This window comes from Tachysurus vachellii, chromosome 4 (assembly GCF_030014155.1).
Source record: "Tachysurus vachellii isolate PV-2020 chromosome 4, HZAU_Pvac_v1, whole genome shotgun sequence".
Taxonomy (NCBI): Eukaryota; Metazoa; Chordata; class Actinopteri; order Siluriformes; family Bagridae; genus Tachysurus; species Tachysurus vachellii.
In genome coordinates, this window is record NC_083463.1 from 1462961 (window position 1) to 1482960 (window position 20000).

Consider the following 20000-nt stretch of genomic DNA (forward strand, 5'->3'; position numbering starts at 1 on the left):
TCTATCTGTTTATCTATCTATCTAGATTCACCTGTCTGTGTCAGAGAGAGAGAGAGAGAGAGAGAGAGAGAGGAAGCACAGAGAGAGAGAGAGAGAGAGAGAGAGAGAGAGAGAGAGAGAGAGAGAGAGAGAGAGAGAGAGAGAGAGAGAGAGAGAGAGAGAGAGAGAGAGAGAGAGAGGGAGGGAGAGAGAGAGAGAAAGAGAGAGAGAGAGAGAGAGAGAGAGAGAGAGAGAGAGAGAGAGAGAGAGAGGAAGCAGAGAGAGAGAGAGAGGAAGCAGAGAGAGAGAGAGAGAGAGGAAGCACAGAGAGAGAGAGAGAGAGAGCGACAGAGAGAGAGAGAAAGCACACTGCCCCTGTGTGTATTGGGGGGAAATGCTTTAGTCATGATCAGGGGTTTTGGCTGTAGAGAGAGTGGAGGGTGGAGTCCAGGATTAAACTGGAGAAACATTTCTGTCCTGGTTTAGACTTCACTGCACTCAGTAACACAGAGATGTGAAACACGTGTCCTGTCGTGTCACAGTGTACATTAGTGGTGGCTCAAGCAGTTAAAGCTCTGGTTAAGGATCAGGGTTAAGGATTATAACACTGACATCTTCAGGACAGTGGAGTTTTCTGGGTTTTTCTGTTTGTCTTATTAAGTTTAAAAGAGAGAATAAAGTTGAGCTGCTGAGGGGACGAGTGTTTATAACTGAGAGAACAGAAGAGATGACAGGAACAAACTGGGTTCAGGAAACTGAATGTTACTAGAGCTGGATAAAAGTGATGATGTAACAACATGTATTTATTTTCAAATTACTTTGATGTAAGAGGAATAAAAAATGTGTGTGTGTGTGTGTGTGTGTGTGTGTGTGTGTGTGTGTGTGTGTATGTGTGTGTTTGTGTGTGTGTGTGTGGGTGTGTGTGTGAAGGTGGGAACACAGTCATTCAAAGGGGGAAAGACTGAGAGGAAACAGCACTGTTCTGTGTGTAGACAGATCTTAGACATTGATGGAGCCTGTTATAGAGGTAAGACACACACACACACACACACACACACACACATAAACACACAATAAAAACAGAAGGTACAGAAAGGTAGAAAGGTTCGAAACATTTTTTTTTGTTTCTTACAGAATGCAAGAGTGCAGCTAATAGTAACAGTGAAACAAAGGTACGTCTCAGATCTCCATTTACACACACACTTACACATTTACGCACACACACACACACACACACACACACACATTTACACACACACTTACACATTTACAAACACACATACACACTTACACATTTACACACACTTACACATTTACATATACACACAAACACTTACACATTTAAACACACACTTACACACTCTTACACATTTACACACACACACACACACACACACATTTACACACACACTTACACATTTACACACACACACAGACACACACACACTTACGCATTTAAACACTTTTTATCAACAGCAGTGTTCTTCAGCACTGTTAATATTGTCAGGAGCGACTAGCTACAATAACAATGCTATTAGTCTAACCAAATTTTTATTAGCATGTTAGTAGCTGATGTTTTCTCAGTCGGATTTAGACATTTTAAGTTCAGTGGATCTTTCAGTCCCTAAAAAATCCCACAACAGTGAGCTTACTGTTCAATATGTTTCTTACTGGAAATCAGCCGACTTCAACTAAGTAGTTTGCTACCAATGTTGTGGCTCTCAGATGATTATGCACACTAACTTTATTTAATGATCTGTATACGATTTGAGTCTTAAATATATAATAAATGATATGTTTGGGTTTTATGGGTTGTTGTGTCGTCAGAAATCGTGTTCCAGTGATTCCTCTCATCCAGAGATTCAGAGTCTTCAGCAGCGCCCCAACAATAGCTGAGGTTGTTTCTTTAATAACGTAGCTTTTCCTGTAACACGTTAGGTTTTTCACCTAGTAGTTGTGTAGCATTGTAGTGATACACGGCTGGGGATCCATTTGCAGCAATTTATTGACGATTTACACAGACGAAGTCAGACAGGCAATGATCAGGATGGGCAAAAACACTAATATCAGAGGATAGGCAAAATCGGAATCGTGAACAGGCAAAAGGTCGGGGCAGGCAGCAAACAATCAGAAAAGTCAGAATCAGGAAACAGAGTCACAACGGGAAAATCAGAACACAGGTAAATGCTCAGAATGACAGTACAAAAACAAGTCGAGACCTCGCACTGGTATGAAGTTCAAGTGTGGTTTAAATAGAGAGCGGAGATGAGGAACAGGTGGAGGTGTAATCAGAGTGAAGGATAGCTGATGGGAAGTGCAGTCCGGAAGCGCGCTAATACTCCGGGGGCGCGTTGCTCGTGACAGATCCCCACCCCCACCCCCCCACGAGCGGCTCCCGACGCGAGGATGTTTGCGGCGCCGGGGTCGACCCCGTGAATGGGGAGCTGGTTTGTCGGGGTGCCGTTGGTGGTAGTTGGCGGCGAGCACCCACGAGCATTCTTCCGGACCGAATCCCTCCCAGTCGATTAGATACTCCAAGCGGCCCCCTCGGCGTCTGGAGTCGAGTAGTTCGCGAACTTGATATACTTCCTCACCGTTGACTAGCAGTGGCGGCGTTACGGGCGGTGGTGTCAGGATCCTCTCTCGGCTCATCGGCGGGCTTCAGCAGAGAAACATAGAAGGTGGGTGAGATGCGGTAGGTGGCCGGTAGTGCGAGGCTGTATGAGACGGGGTTGATTCGCCTGAGGATTCGGAACGGCCCCACATACCTGGGACTGAGCTTAGGGCAGGGAAGGCGGAGGCGGATGTCACGGGTCGAAAGCCAAACCCACTGGCCTGTCTGTCAGCCTGGGTTTTCTGTGCCCTGACAGCTCTCCGTAGCTAGGCGAAACCAATCAACGACGGCCGGCAGGTCGGTGGGAGTGTCAGACCAGGGGAATAAGGGGGGCTGGTAGCCTAGGACACACTGAAAGGGTGTCAGGCCGGTGGCGGGTTTGATCAAAGAGTTCTGGGCATATTCAGCCCACATCAGGTACTTGCTCCACTCCTTTTGACTGTGTTGACAGTAACTTTGGAGAAAGCGGATGATTTCTTGATTGAGGTGTCCAACTCCTGGTGCATGTGTGACAGGAAGTCGGCCTTGGTGTTCTTGCTCCCTGGTCTGTAGGTTACTGTGAACTGGAACCGAGTGAAAAACATGGCCCCCCGGGCCTGGTGTGGGTTCATGCATTTAGCAGCACGCAGGTACTCCAGGTTTCGGTGGTCATTGAGGACGGTGAATGGGTGCTGTGCACCTTCTAACCAGTGCCGCCACTCCTCGAACGCTGCTTTCATGGCCAGCAGCTCGCGGTCTCACATCTCGCAATTCCGTTCTGTTGGGGACAATTTGCGCGAAAAATAGGCGCTTGGGAACATTTTATTGGCGGATCCCTGGCGCTGGGACATTATAGCTTCGATTCCCGTGTTGGAGGTGTCTACTTCAACTATAAACAGCCGGTTCGGGACAGGGTGATGGAGAATCGGTGGTGAGGTGAAGCTTTCCTTTAGTTGTTTGAATGCTGAGTGCGCCTCCGGTGACCAGGTGAGGTGGGTTGGTGCCTTTCTTGTCGCCGAGGTGAGGGGTGCTGCGATAGTGCTGAAGCCACGGATAAAGCGGTGGTAGAAGTTCGCAAACCCTAAAAAGCGTTGTAGCTCTTTGATGGTCTGTGGTTTGGGCCACTGTAACACCGCCTGCACTTTAGTGTCATCCATGGTGACCCCCTCTGCCGAAATGACGTACCCCAGAAAGGCCGTCGCGGTCTGATGAAACTCTCATTTCTCCGCTTTGGCGTATAACTGATGCTGGATGAGGCGTTGTAACACCGCCCTCACGTGTTGGATGTATTCTTCCTTGCTTTCAAAGTAGACGAGGATGTTGTCGATATAAACGATTACCCAGCGGTCTAGCATGTCCCGGAACACATTATCAATGAACGATTGGAAGACCGCTGGACTGTTCGATAGGCCGAACGGCATGACCAAATACTCGTAGTGGCCTGATTGGGTCGAGAAGGCGGTCTTCCACTCGTCCCCGTCTGATGCGGATCAGATTATAGGCGCAGCAGAGGTTGAGTTTCGTGAAGTACCGCACGTGGCGGAGTTGTTCCAGGGCTGACGGCACGAGTGGAAGGGGGTACCGAAACTTCACTGTTATGTCGTTGAGCACTCGATAGTCAATGCAGGGTCGAAGCCCCCCCGTATTTTTTCTTGACGAAGAAGAACGACACTGGAGACACGGAGGGGTGAATGAACCCTTTCTTTAGCTCCTTCTGAAGATATTCATTCATGGCTGCGGATTCCGGCTGTGAGATGGGAAAGATTCTCCCTCTAGGTGGCGTTACTTCTGGCAGGAGGTCGATGGCGCAGTCATAGGGATGATGTGGAGGCAGCTCTGTGGCCTTGGTTTTACTAAATGCCTCTGTGAGGTCTTGGTATTTGTTTGGGAGGCCGGGGATGTCGGAGGGTATCGGCGTGGTGTCTGTGGTGTTGGGCTGGCAGAGCTCCTTCGAGTCCCGGCGGTGTGTAGCACATGCATTGCCTCAGCTGGTGATGCGCAGCTCGGGCCAGAAAATGATTGGGTTATGGAGCTGGAGCCATGGTAGGCCAAGGATGAGGGCGTGTCGTGGAGAGTGGATGATGTGAAAAGAGAGACGCTCCTGATCTGATGTTGGTCCCCCACCTGCAGGCTGAGATCCCTGGTGAGGTGTGTGATGCGTCCCTCTCTAAGTGGTCATCCGTCTATCACCTCCACTGCTAAAGGGGACACACAAGGGATTACCGGAACGTTATGAGTTTGAACGAATTTCCAAGACATAAAATTTCTGGCTGCACCCGAGTCATTAAGTGCATAGAGTTCCACACTCTCTCCTTGAATCTTGAGCCCCACGCTGACTTGAGCGCAGCTCTGTGATTGTGGGATGACGGAACTCACCGGATTCTTTCGCCTTCACGGTGGTCTGGTCGGGCGTGAGGTGCGTGTAGTCGATCTGCATTGGCTCGGGGTATTCGGGACGTGTGGCCGCGCGTGTGGGGGCGCGTCGGAAGCGCATCAGGTTACCCGGCTGAATGGAGAGATCCACAAACTCGGACAGGCTCCTTCCCTCGTCCCGGCAGGCAAGCTCGGCTTGAGGTCCGGGTTTAAGCCCTTGGGGTAGAGCAGTTGCAGGGGGCGTTCCTCCCAGCCTGCTTCCACGACGAGAGTGCGACATGCCAGTGCATACCGTTCTCAGCACAAATGCCGTTCTCTCTCCACACCGTGGTGGCCCAATCCAATGCTTTGCCAGTGAGTAGGGAACAAACTAAAGCGATACGGCTGTTCTCCGTTGGATACAGGGCCGGTTGTTGTGCCACGAAAAGCGAACACTGCATGAGGAAACCCAGACAGCCTCCAGGATCACCGTTAAACTTTTCCGGGAAGGCGAGACGGGGACCGGTGGTTGCAGGAGCGGGATACATCGTGGTCTGGGGAACCGGCGCTGGCGCCGGAGGATTCGGTGATCCGGCGGCTCCTTGCAGCCCTTGTAAAGCCGCAGCGAGCTCTTGAGTGAGCTGGGTGAGGCGCGTAAGCTGCTGGGCCTGACCGGTGAGCTGGGTTGCGAGCTGAGCGACAGCTGCTGGATCTTCGGTCGGCGAGGTCTCCTGTAATCGGAGGCATACGGCTGGGGATCCCTTTGCAGCAATTTATTGACGATATACACAGACGAAGTCAGACAGGCAATGATCAGGATGGGCAAAAACACTAATATCAGAGGATAGGCAAAATCGGAATCGAGAACAGGCAAAAGGTCGGGGCAGGCAGCAAACAATCAGAAAAGTCAGAATCAGGAAACAGAGTCGCAACGGGAAAATCAGAACACGGGTAAACGCTCAGAATGACAGTACAAAGGCAAGTCGAGACCTCGCACTGGTATGAAGTTCAAGTGTGGTTTAAATAGAGAGCGGAGATGATTAACAGGTGGAGGTGTAATCAGAGTGAAGGATGGCTGATGGGAAGTGCAGTCCAGAAGCGCGCTAATACTCCGGGGATGCGTCTCTATCGGACGGCGGCTCGTTGCTCGTGACAATACATCACAGTTCAGTCATAAATCATGAATGCTAAGACTAGTCTCTAGATGTTCCCACAGAAACCCAGACAGTGTAGCTCCTTAGATGGTCCTCGAAGCATCTCAGTCTCACGATTCTCACAGTGGAGAGTTGAGATCTGCTAAAGTGTCATTAATGTATGGATTACGTATTCACGGTGGGGTGCCAATACTTTTAAATCTAGCACTTCAAAAGGCAAGGTTTAGTTTAAAAAATTGAACTGCTGAATAAAAACTGGACTCTGTCCTCATATGTTAAACTCAAAATATCCCACTGCTTAACAATTTCATTTTTATACATTCATTTTAATAAAGGGTGCCAATATTTCTGGAGCTCATCCAAACCACAGAGTGCAGCTGTTCTTCTGTAATCTCAGAGTTCTCCGGTTTCTCTCACGCTGTGTTAAGAGTGTGGGCAGGGGGTGGGCGGGGTGCTGGTGTGTGTGTGTGTGGGGGGGGGGGGGGTACAATGAGAGGGAGAACAGGGTTGGAGAGTGTTCTCCATGCTGTTAGAACCCATGTCAGGGGAAAGGAAGCAGAGCGGAGAACCCGTGGTCCTAAAGGTAAAAACACCTTCCTCTTTATGTTCTGTTGATGTGAGCTAGAGTTACTAAAGATGAAGGAGAAGAAACAGATGAATGGAGTAAGATTTAGCAGTCAGATCAAAGAGCAAACGGTTACAGTACGCTTTTATTCTAGCTTTGATGAAAGAGCCATAATGTTCCAAATGTCTCTTCTTCTCCTTCTTCTTTCCTTTATGTGTGTGGTCTTCATTTCTCTTCTTATATTCCTTCTTTTCTCTTTTTTTTCTGATGAATCAATAGTGGACTAACGACGACATTTTAAAGTTGATAATTTCCTGTAAAACAAACACCTTTAATAAAGTCAGTGTGTTTGATGATGATATTAATGTGACATTGAATTCAGTCACTTTTTCAATAAACTGGTCAGTTATTCAGAGTCAGTTGGTCAGTCAGACAGTCAGTAAGTCTAAGTGAGTTTGAGTCAGTTCAGTTCAATTCAGTTTTGTCTGTGTAACGCTTTTAATAACAGACAGAGTCATTCAGTCAGAGTCAGTCAGTTAGTTAGTCAGTTAGCTAATCAAGAATTGGTCAGTCAGTTGGTCAGAGAATCAGTCATTCGGTCAGAGAGTCAGTCAGAGAGTCGGTCAGTTAGTCAGTCAGAGAGTCGGTCAGTTAGTCAGTCAGAGAGTCGTTCAGTTAACGACTCAGTCAGTTAGTCAGTCAGAGAGTCGGTCAGTTAGTCAGTCAGAGACTCATTTGGTCAATCAGGCAGCCAGTTTGAGAGTCAGACAGTCAGTCAGTGAGTTGGAGGGGTTTGTTTGTCACCCTGCTGAGACAGGATGCAGTAAAGTCTCTCCCATGTCTCTCATTATTACACACTCTGGACTTGTTTCCTGTTTGTTGTGTCCAGACTGCACTTAGGCAGATATTAAAAACTCATTAGGATTCAGTGTGTGTTGTGTGGATTGTGTGTGCGGTGTGTGTTGTGCGTATGTGTTAGGCGAGTGTTAAATTTACACATGCAATAAGTCAGTGAGACCAGCTGATCATCTGAAATAGAGTTATAGAAATAGTTTCCTAAATCCACTAAGCATTTCACTCATCTCTCTCTCTCTCTCTCTCTCTCTCTCTCTCTCTCTCTCTTTCAGCTGTTCTCTTGATCTCTTTTTATCTCTATTTCAATCAACTCACTATTTTAACTCGACTCTGACATACCTTTATTCTCCATGTTGTGTGTCAACATTTTGGACAAAAATGAAAAGACTTAATGTGCAGCGGTGGTCATGTGACCTGCAACGGACATTAATCTATAAAACATTCTCCTGGAAAACGTCCTCATGATGTTTTTAACTGAAATCCTGTTACTCTGACTTGTAGAAATGGATGCACGTTTCATCAATGCGGTGTTTCAGTGTTTAATTAGTAAGGAGATCGCTGTAATTGACTTCCTGTGAATTTATCAGCTGCAGTGTTTCTGTTGATGTCATTCAGGTCACATTAAAAAAAAGTGTAGAAATAAAAAAGGACATTTTTAATTGTATTGTTGGTCTGCCATAAACACCATATATCTGTTTAACTTAGGATAAAGCAAGCAAATCATCGATATATAATACAGTGACACACACACACACACACTGGTGTTAAACATTAGCAGATGTGTCCCGGTGTGACATTAAATTAATGAAGTCAGAGGATGTCTGTAAAAGCACACAGACACTCGATAGTGTGTCTGTGCACATCTGTTTATGTCACTATGGCAACCATAATAAATAAATACAAACACTGTCACTGATATCGCAAACACAGAATACATTTGCTGCTTGTCTGCTTATTTTCTACACCAGTGTATTATTTTCAGATAAATGTGATGGTCCTCATCTGTCCTCATCTGCCACCTAGATTTAACATAATTTATACTTTTTATTTATACTAATGAGTTATAGAGATTTAGGTAAGTAGGTAAGTTCAGTAAGTGATAAGACACTCTGTGTGTGAGTGTTTAATAGCAATTTGTATTTCTTAAAGAAATGTTTATATTAATGTAGTAGAGGTGAGTTAGTTCCTGTTGGCATTTAGGTTATAGCAACCTCTCGTTATTCTATCTCTTCACGTGTGCGTGTGTGTGTGTGTGTGTTTGTGAGTGCGTGTGTGTGTCTGTGTGTGTTTGTGAGTGTGTGTGTTTGTGAGTGCGTGTGTTTGTGAGTGCGTGTGTGTGTCTGTCTGTGTGTGTGTTTGTGAGTGCGTGTGTCTGTGTGTTTGTGAGTGCATGTGTGTGTGTCTCTCTATGCGTGTGTGTGTTTGTGAGTGCGTGTGTGTTTGTGAGTGAGTGTGTTTGTCTGTGTGTGTTTGTGAGTGCATATGTGTGTGTTTGTTTGTGAGTGCATGTGTGTGTGTTTGTGAGTGCGTGTGTGTTTGTGAGTGCGTGTGTGTGTGTGTGTGTGTTTGTGAGTGCGTGTGTGTGTCTGTGTGTGTTTGTGAGTGCATGTGTGTGTGTGTGTTTGTGAGTGCATGTGTGTGTGTTTGTGTGTTTGTGTGTGTTTGTGAGTGCATGTGTGTGCGTGTGTGTGTGTGTAAATGGCAGTTTATGAGCTCCAGCTCCATATCACATTGCCATAATGACACATTTTTCTTCCCCCAGACGGATTAGTTTCTTACAAAAATAAAAATAAATAAAAAAGGTATTCACAGTTTATGCAGGTAAAGTGACGTGTTATTGTATAGTGCACATCCTTAAGTAAATTGTCTGGAAATTAAAATTGTGTAATTCGCAAAGTTTTAGGATTTTTCTTGAGTCAAATCATCTGTGAGACAACAGTCACCTTTAAACCTGAAAAGATAGAAAATGCAGACTGAGGAAGAAGTTCTTTCTTCGCTGTCAAATTCAATCAAAAGACAATTTAACAATAAAATACTTTAAAAAAATGAATATATTGTACAAATAATTGCTGTTAAAACCAGAGAATTGAATGGACAGCATTTTATTTTCTGTTCTCCTGCTGTTGAACTTGCTAAAACTGTCATGGTAATATAATATCCTGGTGTTTTCCTGTCATGTGGTTGTTCTTTAGATGATCATGATGTGCAGGAACATGAAAAGATCTCGAAAAGATTTCTCTCACATCTCCATCTTTTGTCTTCTTCTTATGACAACTGTGAAATTAGCACATGTACAAAATCAGCCTGGGATCTCATTCCATGTTCAACAGATTCAGAAGTTCAACATGTTGTGATTTGAAGTTCTGAAGTCTGCGAGGTCTGTCTGGCAACAGTGTCACCTTTTTCTCTCTCTTTCAGTCATCTAAAAGTCAAAGCAACGCTCCTCTCAGGTATGAAGAGTCAGTACAGTATAATGATCTCAGAAAATTTGTTTTTGGTAGTAAACAACTGCACTCGTTCCCTTTGTTGTGAAGGAGTGACAGCGTGGAGAACGTGATGGAGAACATCATGGAGAGCCGTTATGATTTCGACCTGATCTACATCACAGAGAGGATCATCTCTGTTTTCTTCCTACCAGACCTGGATGAACAACGTTATCGCAGAAACCTGAAGGAAGTGGCAGCCATGTTGAAATCAAAACACCAGGAGAAGTTTCTGGTTGGTTGTTCTTGTGATCATCATCATTATCATCATTATTATCAACTCCCAAGCTGTATCACAGTGAATCATTAGCGATGTTCAAATCACATCTTTTTCTCCTTCAGGTCATAAATCTATCTGAGAAACGTCATGATATCTGCAGATTAAACCCCAAGGTATGATTTTAAAGGAAATCTGAATACTCTAAAAGCTAAGAAATCCAAGGCTGAATCAGAGCTAGATTGATTCCTTACAGTATAAAGGATTTGATCATTAAATAAATAACTAGTTTAAAAATGTTGTGTATCATATCCAGCATTTATTTTCTCTGCAGAACCCAGAACATGAGGCATTGTTCGTGTTCAGGGTTCTGGAGACGTTTGCACCTCAGTATTCAGTTTAGAAGAAATGATTCTATTGTTTGACTCATGTCCTATAGTTGAGTTGATTCAGGGAACTTTTCACATGGTGTGTTCTCACCCACTGTGTGGTTCTTGAGGCAGGTAGGAACTCAGCGATTACACTCGGGTCTGAGAGCGTCTGAGCGAGATGATCTCCGTCTGCTTTCGTGTAAACTCTTGTGAGAACATGATTAGACTCTGAATACACTGGAGTTCAGAAAGTGTATGAAACCTGCCAGCATTTTTTTGTTGCCTCGACCTGATGAAGTTGAACCAAAGCACAGAGCCGTAAAACCGTAGAAATACCATGTATTCTGAATACCATTAAAATTAAGCTAAATGAGATAATGAAGACCAGATGCACCACATAAAATGTATTGAACTTAGATCATTATCAAATCATTTATTGAGCTCTTATTCCAAGCTAGATGTGATTTTCTACTCGCACTTGGTAAGAGTTTGTTTATTACTCAGCCCCCTATTTCTGTTTTAAGAGGCAGATTGCAGTTTTATACACCTGAGATCAAATTTCTTTTTGGTTTTTAGTTTGTTTAATTGTCAGCAGTGTTAAAGCAAGCAACACCAAAATGGAAATGAATCGAAAGATCTAATTTCACTCTGATTGCAAACTTGGAGTTTAATCGGTTTCTCACTGCAACTGAAATCAGATTGAATTGGACCAGGGCCTCCTCGCTTAGACCCAAGTGTGATCGATACCTTCTTACCTGCCGAAACAACAGCAGTGAGGAGAAAAAAACCCACAGGTTTTCTATTCAGCCTGATTAAATACTGTATATATAAAAAAAAACACTCAGGGTAATTGTATTTGATGCTCTAAATGCTCTAACATGTGTCTCTTCACCTTCATGTGTCTTGAAAATAATCTCAGGTTTGATAATGATCTTTAATAAAGTCACCTTGTGCCTGTACCTGTCAGGTTGAGGAGTTTGGTTGGCCGGATCTACATGCCCCGCCCCTGGATAAGATATGCACCGTGTGTAAGACTATGGAAGGCTGGTTGAATTCAGACCCCCACAACGTTGTTGTGCTTCACTGCAAGGTCAGGGGTTAAAGCATTAATGTGTAACTGTAGGACTGCAATTCTATATTGTGGATGGAAGAACAGCCTAATGAGATCTCTCTCTCTCACTCATTCATCTTCTACCGCTTATCCGAACTACCTCGGGTCACGGGGAGCCTGTGCCTATCTCAGGCGTCATCGGGCATCAAGGCAGGATGCCTAATGAGATCTGTTAGATGGAATTACTACAAAGGACAGTTTTGATAGGGAGCTTTGAAACAATGTGGTTATTGCTAGACTTTAAACTGCACCTTTAATAAGGACTTTAAAAATAACTGTTAATAACTTTCTCAGGGGAACCGGGGAAAGACTGGAGTAATAATAGCAGCGTACATGCACTTCAGTAAAATATCAGCTAGGTGAGCGTTTATACACACACTCATTCATTCAGTCGTATTTGTGTTGTGGTCCTCACTTTACACATTCTCATGATCCTGTGGATGATTCTGTGGCAGGATAGACCACGCTCTCAACACTGTCGCCATGAGGAAGTTCTGTGAGGATAAAATCTCCTCGTCTCTACAACCGTCTCAGAACAGGTTCGTCACCCAACTGAAGTGCAGAATAATGAAGAATTTTGTCTAAAGATTATTTTTCCTTGTACTGGATCTTATTCCTGTCCCATACAGATATATTTATTACTTTTCCGGGCTTCTGTCTGGTGCAATCAAGATAAACAGCTCGTCTCTGCTCCTTCAGCAGGTTCATATACCAGCTATAACCAACTATGAGCCTGGTGAAGGTAATCACACTTTATACCGCCTCAATAAAACACTTTAAAGGAGATGTTTGTGATGTTTAGTGCCCTCTTCTGCCTGAAATTGCCATTATAAATAAAATCTCAAACCCAAAACCTTTCACCTAATTAAACTTGATTCTTTTTGGTTAAAAATTAAATTAAGTTCCATTAAAAACAAGGACATTTTGGTGTCTATTAAACTCTGGTGGCTTGTACAATTTACAAATTAATGCTTAATGATCAACTTATGAATACTCTAAATACAATATTATATTTATATTTTTAAATATTAAAATTTATATCCTAAAAGGTTCAAAGCAAATTATTACAGAATTTTTGCTGACCAGTTAAGAATTTATATAACTATTTAGATAACTATTATATATGTATTATTAAAATGATAATTCTTATTAAACTAATCAATTATAATTGAATTAACCTTTGTTACTATAATAATTAATTCATTTCTAAAAACCTTTCTTTCATATTTATTGCTTACATTTTTTATATTCATTATTAATATCTAAAATAGAGATATTCAAAATGTCTTGCATGTTTACAGTGTCATGTCTGCCACCTACAGTATAATCTGTATATTGTTTGTGTATTTTTTATAGCATTTATTACGATATAATATCAATATTGATGTTGCATCATGAAAAATATGTTATTGTTCGGATGTCCATGGCTGTGGATTTCTCTCTCTCAGTTTATGCACCGTTCCTGAAGATCTATCAGTCTCTGAAACTGGTCTACACCTCAGGAATATAGTGAGTCGAGTCTCATGGCTTCATTGTTTCAGATCAGTGAACATTATATCTACAGAAGAACTAAACTTGCTTGTATTTGTTGCAGTGAAACCAATGGCTCCATGAAACGGACGTTGTGCTTCAAAATAGAGCCAGCACTACTATTGAAGGGGGACATTATGGTACCGCACCTCACCACTGTGCAGTGCGTAACCTCATCAAAAATCTGAACATTTTAAAATTGTAAGTTTTTTCTTCTCATCTCTAGGTGAAGTGTTACCATCGGCGCTCAGGTGTGTGTGAAAGAGAGTGTGTGTTTAGGGTGCAGTTTCATACATGTACAGTTCATGGATCACAGCTTTGGTTTGGAAAGAAAGAGCTGGACCATGCATGCACAGGTGTGTATTTACACACACCTTAAGTATGGAAGTTACTAAAAAACATAAAACCAACCTCCCCCACACACATTACCTTCATATTTTATTATTTACGCTGTTATTGATTCTTTTAGATAAACACTATCCAGCTGATGCAACAGTAGAACTTGTGTTCTCTGGCAGTCCAGCACAAAAGAGAGGTGCTGATTCTGTCATGTTAACACTCATACTATCCATCATTCCTGTCAATGGTTATACTCAATCTCTGTTAACGGAAGTGTGTCTGTATTTAGGAGAGGAGATTCAAAAGAAGGACCCTAGGGGGAGTCCACATATCAGCTGCACAGATCCTGTAGTGCGCTGGGACTCATATGAAAACTTTAATTTTCATCATGAGGACAGTATAGAAGGTACGTACACACACAATATACACAAACTTGATTGTTTTAGGAGTGTGAAATAGAATTTAGATAGAGTATCTTGGAACACTGGACCTGGTAGAGTAACTGCAAAAGTAGGAGGGAGAGGTCAGAGTATCTGTGAAAGTGGTCTATATATTTGAGGTAGCAGGCAGGAGTTCAGTTAGAGTATTCAAGCTAATAGACAGGAATTTACATGAGTATATGATGTAACAGATGGTAGTGGTCTGAGTTTCAAAGGTAATGGAAATGAAGGTCATTGTATTTGATTTAACAGGCAGGAGTGGTCAGACTATCTGAGGTAATGGTCAGGAATAGTACCTTGAGCAATTGGTTGTTCAGTGGCTAAGATATTGGACTACAGCTCCCAAGGTTGTGAGTGCCGTAAATATAAATGAATAGTCAAAGAATGTGAGATAATGGACAGGAGTTTTCAGAGTATCTGAAACAATAGATGGGAGTGGTCAATGTATTTGAGGTAAGGAAAAGGAGTGTTTAGACTATCTGAGGTAATGAGTGCTGTATTGGACAGAGTATCTGCGGTAATGCAGACATTAGAGGTCAGTGTATCTAATATAGCAGACAAGATTGCCCAGAGTATGTAAGGTTAAGGATGGAAGTGGTTATTGTATCTGAGGTAACAGGTAGGGTGGAGTGTTTAGAATATCTGGCAGTGCAGGTGTAAGTTGTCATAGTCTCTTCTTTAGGAGGCAGGGAGTATTTGTGAGTGGGTGGGTGTGGTAGTTACGAAAGCTAGCAGGAATCATCATAGAAACTGTAGAAATAGGAGGTAGAGAATAGTGTGGTAGAGATAGGAGGTAGAGTCTCTATAGGATTGAGTAGGAGTGGTCTGAGTGTTTTTGCACGTGATTGGAACTAGTGTGTGTCTCTGAAAGTGAATGGGAATAGTCTGCAGTGTCCATAGAATTGGGTGGGTCCATTGCACATCTCTAATCCATGGCCTGTCCTCTTTTGACAGTGTAGAATAGACACGACATAGCGATCATATTGCCTAGGTAAATATAACACCATTCTACATAAGCACCCCTAAAGTCTCTTTACTGTGTCTCTGTTTGTTGCGTAGATATCTGTCACACTCGTGGCCCACTTGACGGCAGTTTGTACGCCCAAGTGAAGAAGCGGCGCATACCTGCCTCTGTTTCAAACAACCCACAAGTCATCAACTCCTCCACTCCCAGTCAATTACCCAATATTAGCTCTGACACCGTTCATCGTTCCACTCGCTCTGAGCTTGAGGAATCACCACTTTCTTCATCTCATTATCTTCACCAAAGGGAGGACAAAGAAAGAAATGGGGAAAGAGATAAACCAAATGTGAGAGATAAGGATCGAGAGACCGCTATACTAGATGATAACGACTGCTCTCGTCTCCGGGTGGAGCGCGCTTGCTGTGGTCGTCCTTATTCCCACCCTCATTCATATATGAATCCTGATTTGTCCAAGACTCATTCTCAAAAACTGCAACCCAAACACTACACATTGCCTTGTACTCGTGCTTCCTCTCTGCCTGTCTGTGAGCCATGTGGGTCTCAGCCAAACTTTTTGTGGGAGAAAGGCCACTGTCAGCATCACTGCACTCGGTCATGTTATACTTACCCCTCACCAGAAACATACAGCTATACTCATACTCGTTCTTCACACACACTTCCTGTACAAACTCACCTATTCTGTACAGGGGATGCATACCCTCTGCTCCATTACTCTCCTCTAGCCCACAACCATACCCATATTCCACCACCTCAGTCTTCTCACCAATCCCTGCCTTCCAGTCCTTACCATGAGTTACGCTTCAGCTCAACTTCACCTACTTCTTGTTCCTGCAGGGACTGCTTGCGCCTGCGGGAGGATCTGTCCCACTCTCTCAGAGTGAGCCAACTTGAAAAGCTCCCTTTGCACAGAGAACCAGAATTTGGATATAGGCGGGAGGGGGCTGTGCACTGGACAAGAGATGGTGATATGGATTCGCAGGACCCAGACTGCTGGCAGCACAGAACTGTTATGCCACCCATCCTGTCATCCTTTGGATATGGACATAGACATTGCCATTCTATGTCTAAACAAGACCATCCAGTATGTGGAGCAGATCCCCGACCAGATCCTTCGTCAAGTCCATATCCAAGCCCCCACAGCAGTGGATACCATAGCCCCCATCTACCCTGGCCCTGCTCCCCACCATATGTTAGAGATAGTCCTGGCTATGCTTCCATGGCTCAGTCTCCAAACTCATCTCCATTAGCTCACACTCCTTCCCCAAAAAGGACCAGTCTTTCCCAACATTACATTCAGAGCACCAAATCTGGAAAAGAGCACAATATCCTTTTCAACCTCACAGGTATGACCTATTGCATTACTACTCAAACAACTCAAAAAAACAAAATACTGCAGACAGCACATACCATGATTTACCTCATTTTTTCCTATTTTGGTCATTTTCCAACTCCTATGTTAGCTAACTCTCACCTCACCTTATCACATTATAGATACAGACCAGGAAGATAAGGTAGACATCCAGCCACAGCATCTTTCTTTAGATCTGTTGCTCATGCTATGTCACAGGCTGATGATTTCACTCAGAAGAAAGTACTCAATCTAATAGGGATTGCATGCAACACAGGCTCAATCAAACAACCATGTGGCATAACTATCAACACTCCTGATATGATGGGGATATATACTGTAATGAGAGGCCTTAGTGTTGAGCACTAATCTATTATTGACATTTTAAAGCATAGTTTTGTTTGACACTCTCTTCTTTCTCCACTCTCACTCCCACTATCTTATGAACATTAAGAAACATTAATATTTTATTAGAATTTTATTGCTAGCTCAAGTCTTGGCATTTTTTCAAGTTTGGAACAGAAAGTGAGAATTTAATATGAGAGAGTTACAAAGAGAGCTGTTGACTATTTCACAATTTCAGCCCTGAACTTGATTTCTATATATCACTGTTTATTGTAAAATAAAATTATAGGTTTTAAATACATGAACTCAACATTTTTCTTCTTTTGCAGAAGTCTCAGATAAACATTCAAAGATGAAAATTCCCCAGGATGTTTCTACAAAAGAAGATTGTAATAATATTGTTTCTCTGCAAGTCCAAAACAGGTACATAACTTATTAATATTCCCTTTTATATGCTGTTGTTTGTAACTTCATTTATGGTATTAATTAGTATTTACCAAATCTTTTCTGGACTTTACAGTGAAGCACCACCAGTAGACACAGAAGTGTTAGTCAATTGTGATGTTGCACATAGAGATTCTCCTTCTAGCAGCAGTACCTCACCTGAACTTACCAAACAGCCACAAGTGTCTGAGGCAAAAAATCCAGAAGTCACAGAGTCCACATCCACTACAATCCTCATAAGTGAACCCAACGAGTCGAGTCAAACCTCTGAACCACAAGTCACAGCTTTGGAAGTAGAGTCACTTTTGTCTGTCACTCAGGAACTGGGGAATACCATATTGCCTCCTAAAAATGAAAATATCTCTACATGCCCATCAGAAAGAAGCTCCTTGTCTGAACTTCTTTTATTGGACCCCATTTCTGAGAAACAGAGCCTGACCCCACCAACTGACAGGGTATCGTTCCATGAGGATGGAAGTAATAACGATTTGAGAGCTCCCTCCCCAGTGCCGGATGGCTACATCACACCCTTGTTCCCTTTGGCATCAACCAACTACCCTCTGTTGACTGTGCCTCATCTTCCATACACTGGCTACACTGCAATTACCATTCCTTCTTACCCTCCTCAACCTCCTCTCCCTGAAAAACAGCGTGTAAGTCCTTTCCAGGATTCATCCACAAGCGCGTCCTCGGTCAGGTCATCCGTAGCATCTTCCACCTCTTCTTTTCAGTTTCCAATTACACTCTTACCTACTGCAGATACCAGACAAAAAGGGACTCTAGAGCAAGAAGCTCGCGTTAGTGCCAAATTTGTGCAGGACACCTCCAAGTTCTGGTACAAGCCTGGAATCTCTAGAGATCAAGGTAAGGCAGAACAGACTTTTCTTTATTATACCCGTGTGTCTTCTTAAAAAATGGGTGTAATTAGTATAATTTGTTTTGTGTCCTATAGCGATTGCTGTTTTGAAGGATAAAGATCCAGGCTATTTTCTAATACGGGACAGCAGTTCATTCCAGGGTGCCTATGGGCTGGCTCTTAAAGTGGCCACACCCCCCGCTTATGTCAGCAGCCTTGGCCACACCTCTCACTCACAGGAGCAGCTGGTCAGGCACTTTCTGATCGAGAGTGGAGCAAAAGGAGTGAAAATTAAAGGCTGCCAAAACGAAATGTACTTTGGTGAGAAAAAAATGTTGATCCTGTTGCTCTCTGTTGGTCTGGGGCCAGATTTACATTTTGTTAAAATCAGCCATAATTTATCGTGTGTAAGTTTAACACAGATTAACACATCGACCTGTTGCATCGGAACCTCTATGTATCGGAACCTCTATGTATCAGAACCTCTGTAAAACAAGTTAGCAAGATCTATATTGTCTATATAAGTCTTTCTCACATCTGAAATTTAATTAGTTAAATGTCTGAATTCAACTGACATCAAAAAGTCCAAAAACGTGGCAATGGTTTTGAGTTACAATGGTTTTACAGTGAGCCCCAAACTGAGGCAAAAGACAGAACTATAGTGCTTCAAGAAATGCCATGTGTTCTAGCTAAATTAATCTTCATTGTCACATCTGGTTCCATGTTCTTATCATGCTATGGCGCACACTTGTTAAGTTATGAAAAAAAACATTTCTAAATATGGTTTCAGTTTCACATACCCATCACAAAATGTCTATTTTTTGTCTAAATCAAAGAAAACAAATAGGAAATAAACCAAAGTAGGAATTCAGCTCTAAATTCAGGTTCGGCTAACAAAATAACAGCTGCGTTAGTTAAGAAGTGTTGGTGCAGCTGTCTGCTGTTTCTGATCCAGGTTTTCTTTATGTTTGCAGGCTCTCTGTCTGCTCTGGTATACCAGCACTCCATCACACCTGTCTCTCTACCATGTAAACTACAAATCCCAGACAAAGGTATCTCAATTACAGTACACACATGCTTACACTTCCACCTCACAACCAGAAGACATGTGCTGAGGGTGTGTTGGTGTGTTCCAGATCTTGTAGGAGAGCTGCAGGAGTTGCAGAGTGACACCAACACCAGCACGGCTGCAGAACTGCTCAAACAGGGAGCTGGTGAGCATCCGTCAAACCAACCTGACAACAAATAAAGTTTTACTTCCTTTTTCTTTTTGTTTTTTACTGTGTTTGTATGCGTGTCTGTCCCAGCCTGCAATGTTCTCTACATAAACTCTGTGGACACCGAGTCTCTGACTGGTCCACAAGCCATCTCCAGAGCTATGAAGTGCACTCGGGTTCAGAAACCCTGCCCTTCAGCAACTGCAGTCCACTTCAAAGTGTCTAGTCAGGGCATCACCCTTACAGACAATCAACGCAGGTATACATCACATGCAGGCCAAACTATGATAGATGTTGGTAAACATAAAAAACTCAACATGTACCAAATAAATTAGCCAAGCAAACCACCAGCTGCACACACGCTAGCTAGAGAAGGACTTAAGTCTGTTTCAGTGGATGGAACAAACGCACACTTCCTGGTTCATTCAGATGCTGCATCCAATCATAGGTCACTTTTCTTTACAGATGAACGTTAAATAATATTTTTCTTTTTAGGCTAATGAAGCAAAAACTCTTAAAATAAAATATCTGGTGTCAGTTAATGATGTTTTGTCTGTTTCTCTGTAACGTTCTACATTTAGACTGTTCTTCAGGAGACATTATCCAATCCACAGTGTTATATTCAGCTGTGTGGCTCCAGAGGATCAAAGGTAAATGTGCACATGTAGAAACTGTGTTTTTTTTTAGCTGTAATCCATCACTTCTGTATAAAACTGTATAAAAAATGTTTGGTAAAGAAAAGTGTGTTTACTCCAAACGGTCACATCAATATAACAGAGGAGAATAGAGTTAAGTGTAGAGTATAGAGAAGAGCAG

The 20000-nt window shown here is 43.0% G+C and overlaps 1 protein-coding gene across 2 annotated transcripts in view; it reads left to right on the forward strand.

The window, feature by feature from the left end:
* tns2b (tensin 2b) overlaps positions 1-20000 on the forward strand; it is a 23921-nt gene that overhangs the window by 1693 nt on the left and 2228 nt on the right. The window contains exons 2-23 of one of the 2 annotated variants that reach the window (XM_060867347.1): positions 910-1006; positions 1114-1151; positions 9917-9948; positions 10033-10216; positions 10324-10374; positions 11537-11659; positions 11975-12039; positions 12136-12219; positions 12310-12422; positions 13129-13189; positions 13275-13350; positions 13437-13566; positions 13680-13745; positions 13839-13955; positions 15049-16317; positions 16997-17090; positions 17188-17975; positions 18064-18288; positions 18942-19019; positions 19104-19181; positions 19275-19443; positions 19766-19834. In XM_060867347.1, the coding sequence (XP_060723330.1) occupies positions 910-1006; positions 1114-1151; positions 9917-9948; positions 10033-10216; positions 10324-10374; positions 11537-11659; positions 11975-12039; positions 12136-12219; positions 12310-12422; positions 13129-13189; positions 13275-13350; positions 13437-13566; positions 13680-13745; positions 13839-13955; positions 15049-16317; positions 16997-17090; positions 17188-17975; positions 18064-18288; positions 18942-19019; positions 19104-19181; positions 19275-19443; positions 19766-19834 (4007 nt within the window). Of the gene's footprint in view, positions 1-909; positions 1007-1113; positions 1152-9828; positions 9949-10032; positions 10217-10323; positions 10375-11536; positions 11660-11974; positions 12040-12135; positions 12220-12309; positions 12423-13128; positions 13190-13274; positions 13351-13436; positions 13567-13679; positions 13746-13838; positions 13956-15048; positions 16318-16996; positions 17091-17187; positions 17976-18063; positions 18289-18941; positions 19020-19103; positions 19182-19274; positions 19444-19765; positions 19835-20000 lie in introns of those variants that run through there. The other variant, XM_060867348.1, reaches the window with a different exon arrangement.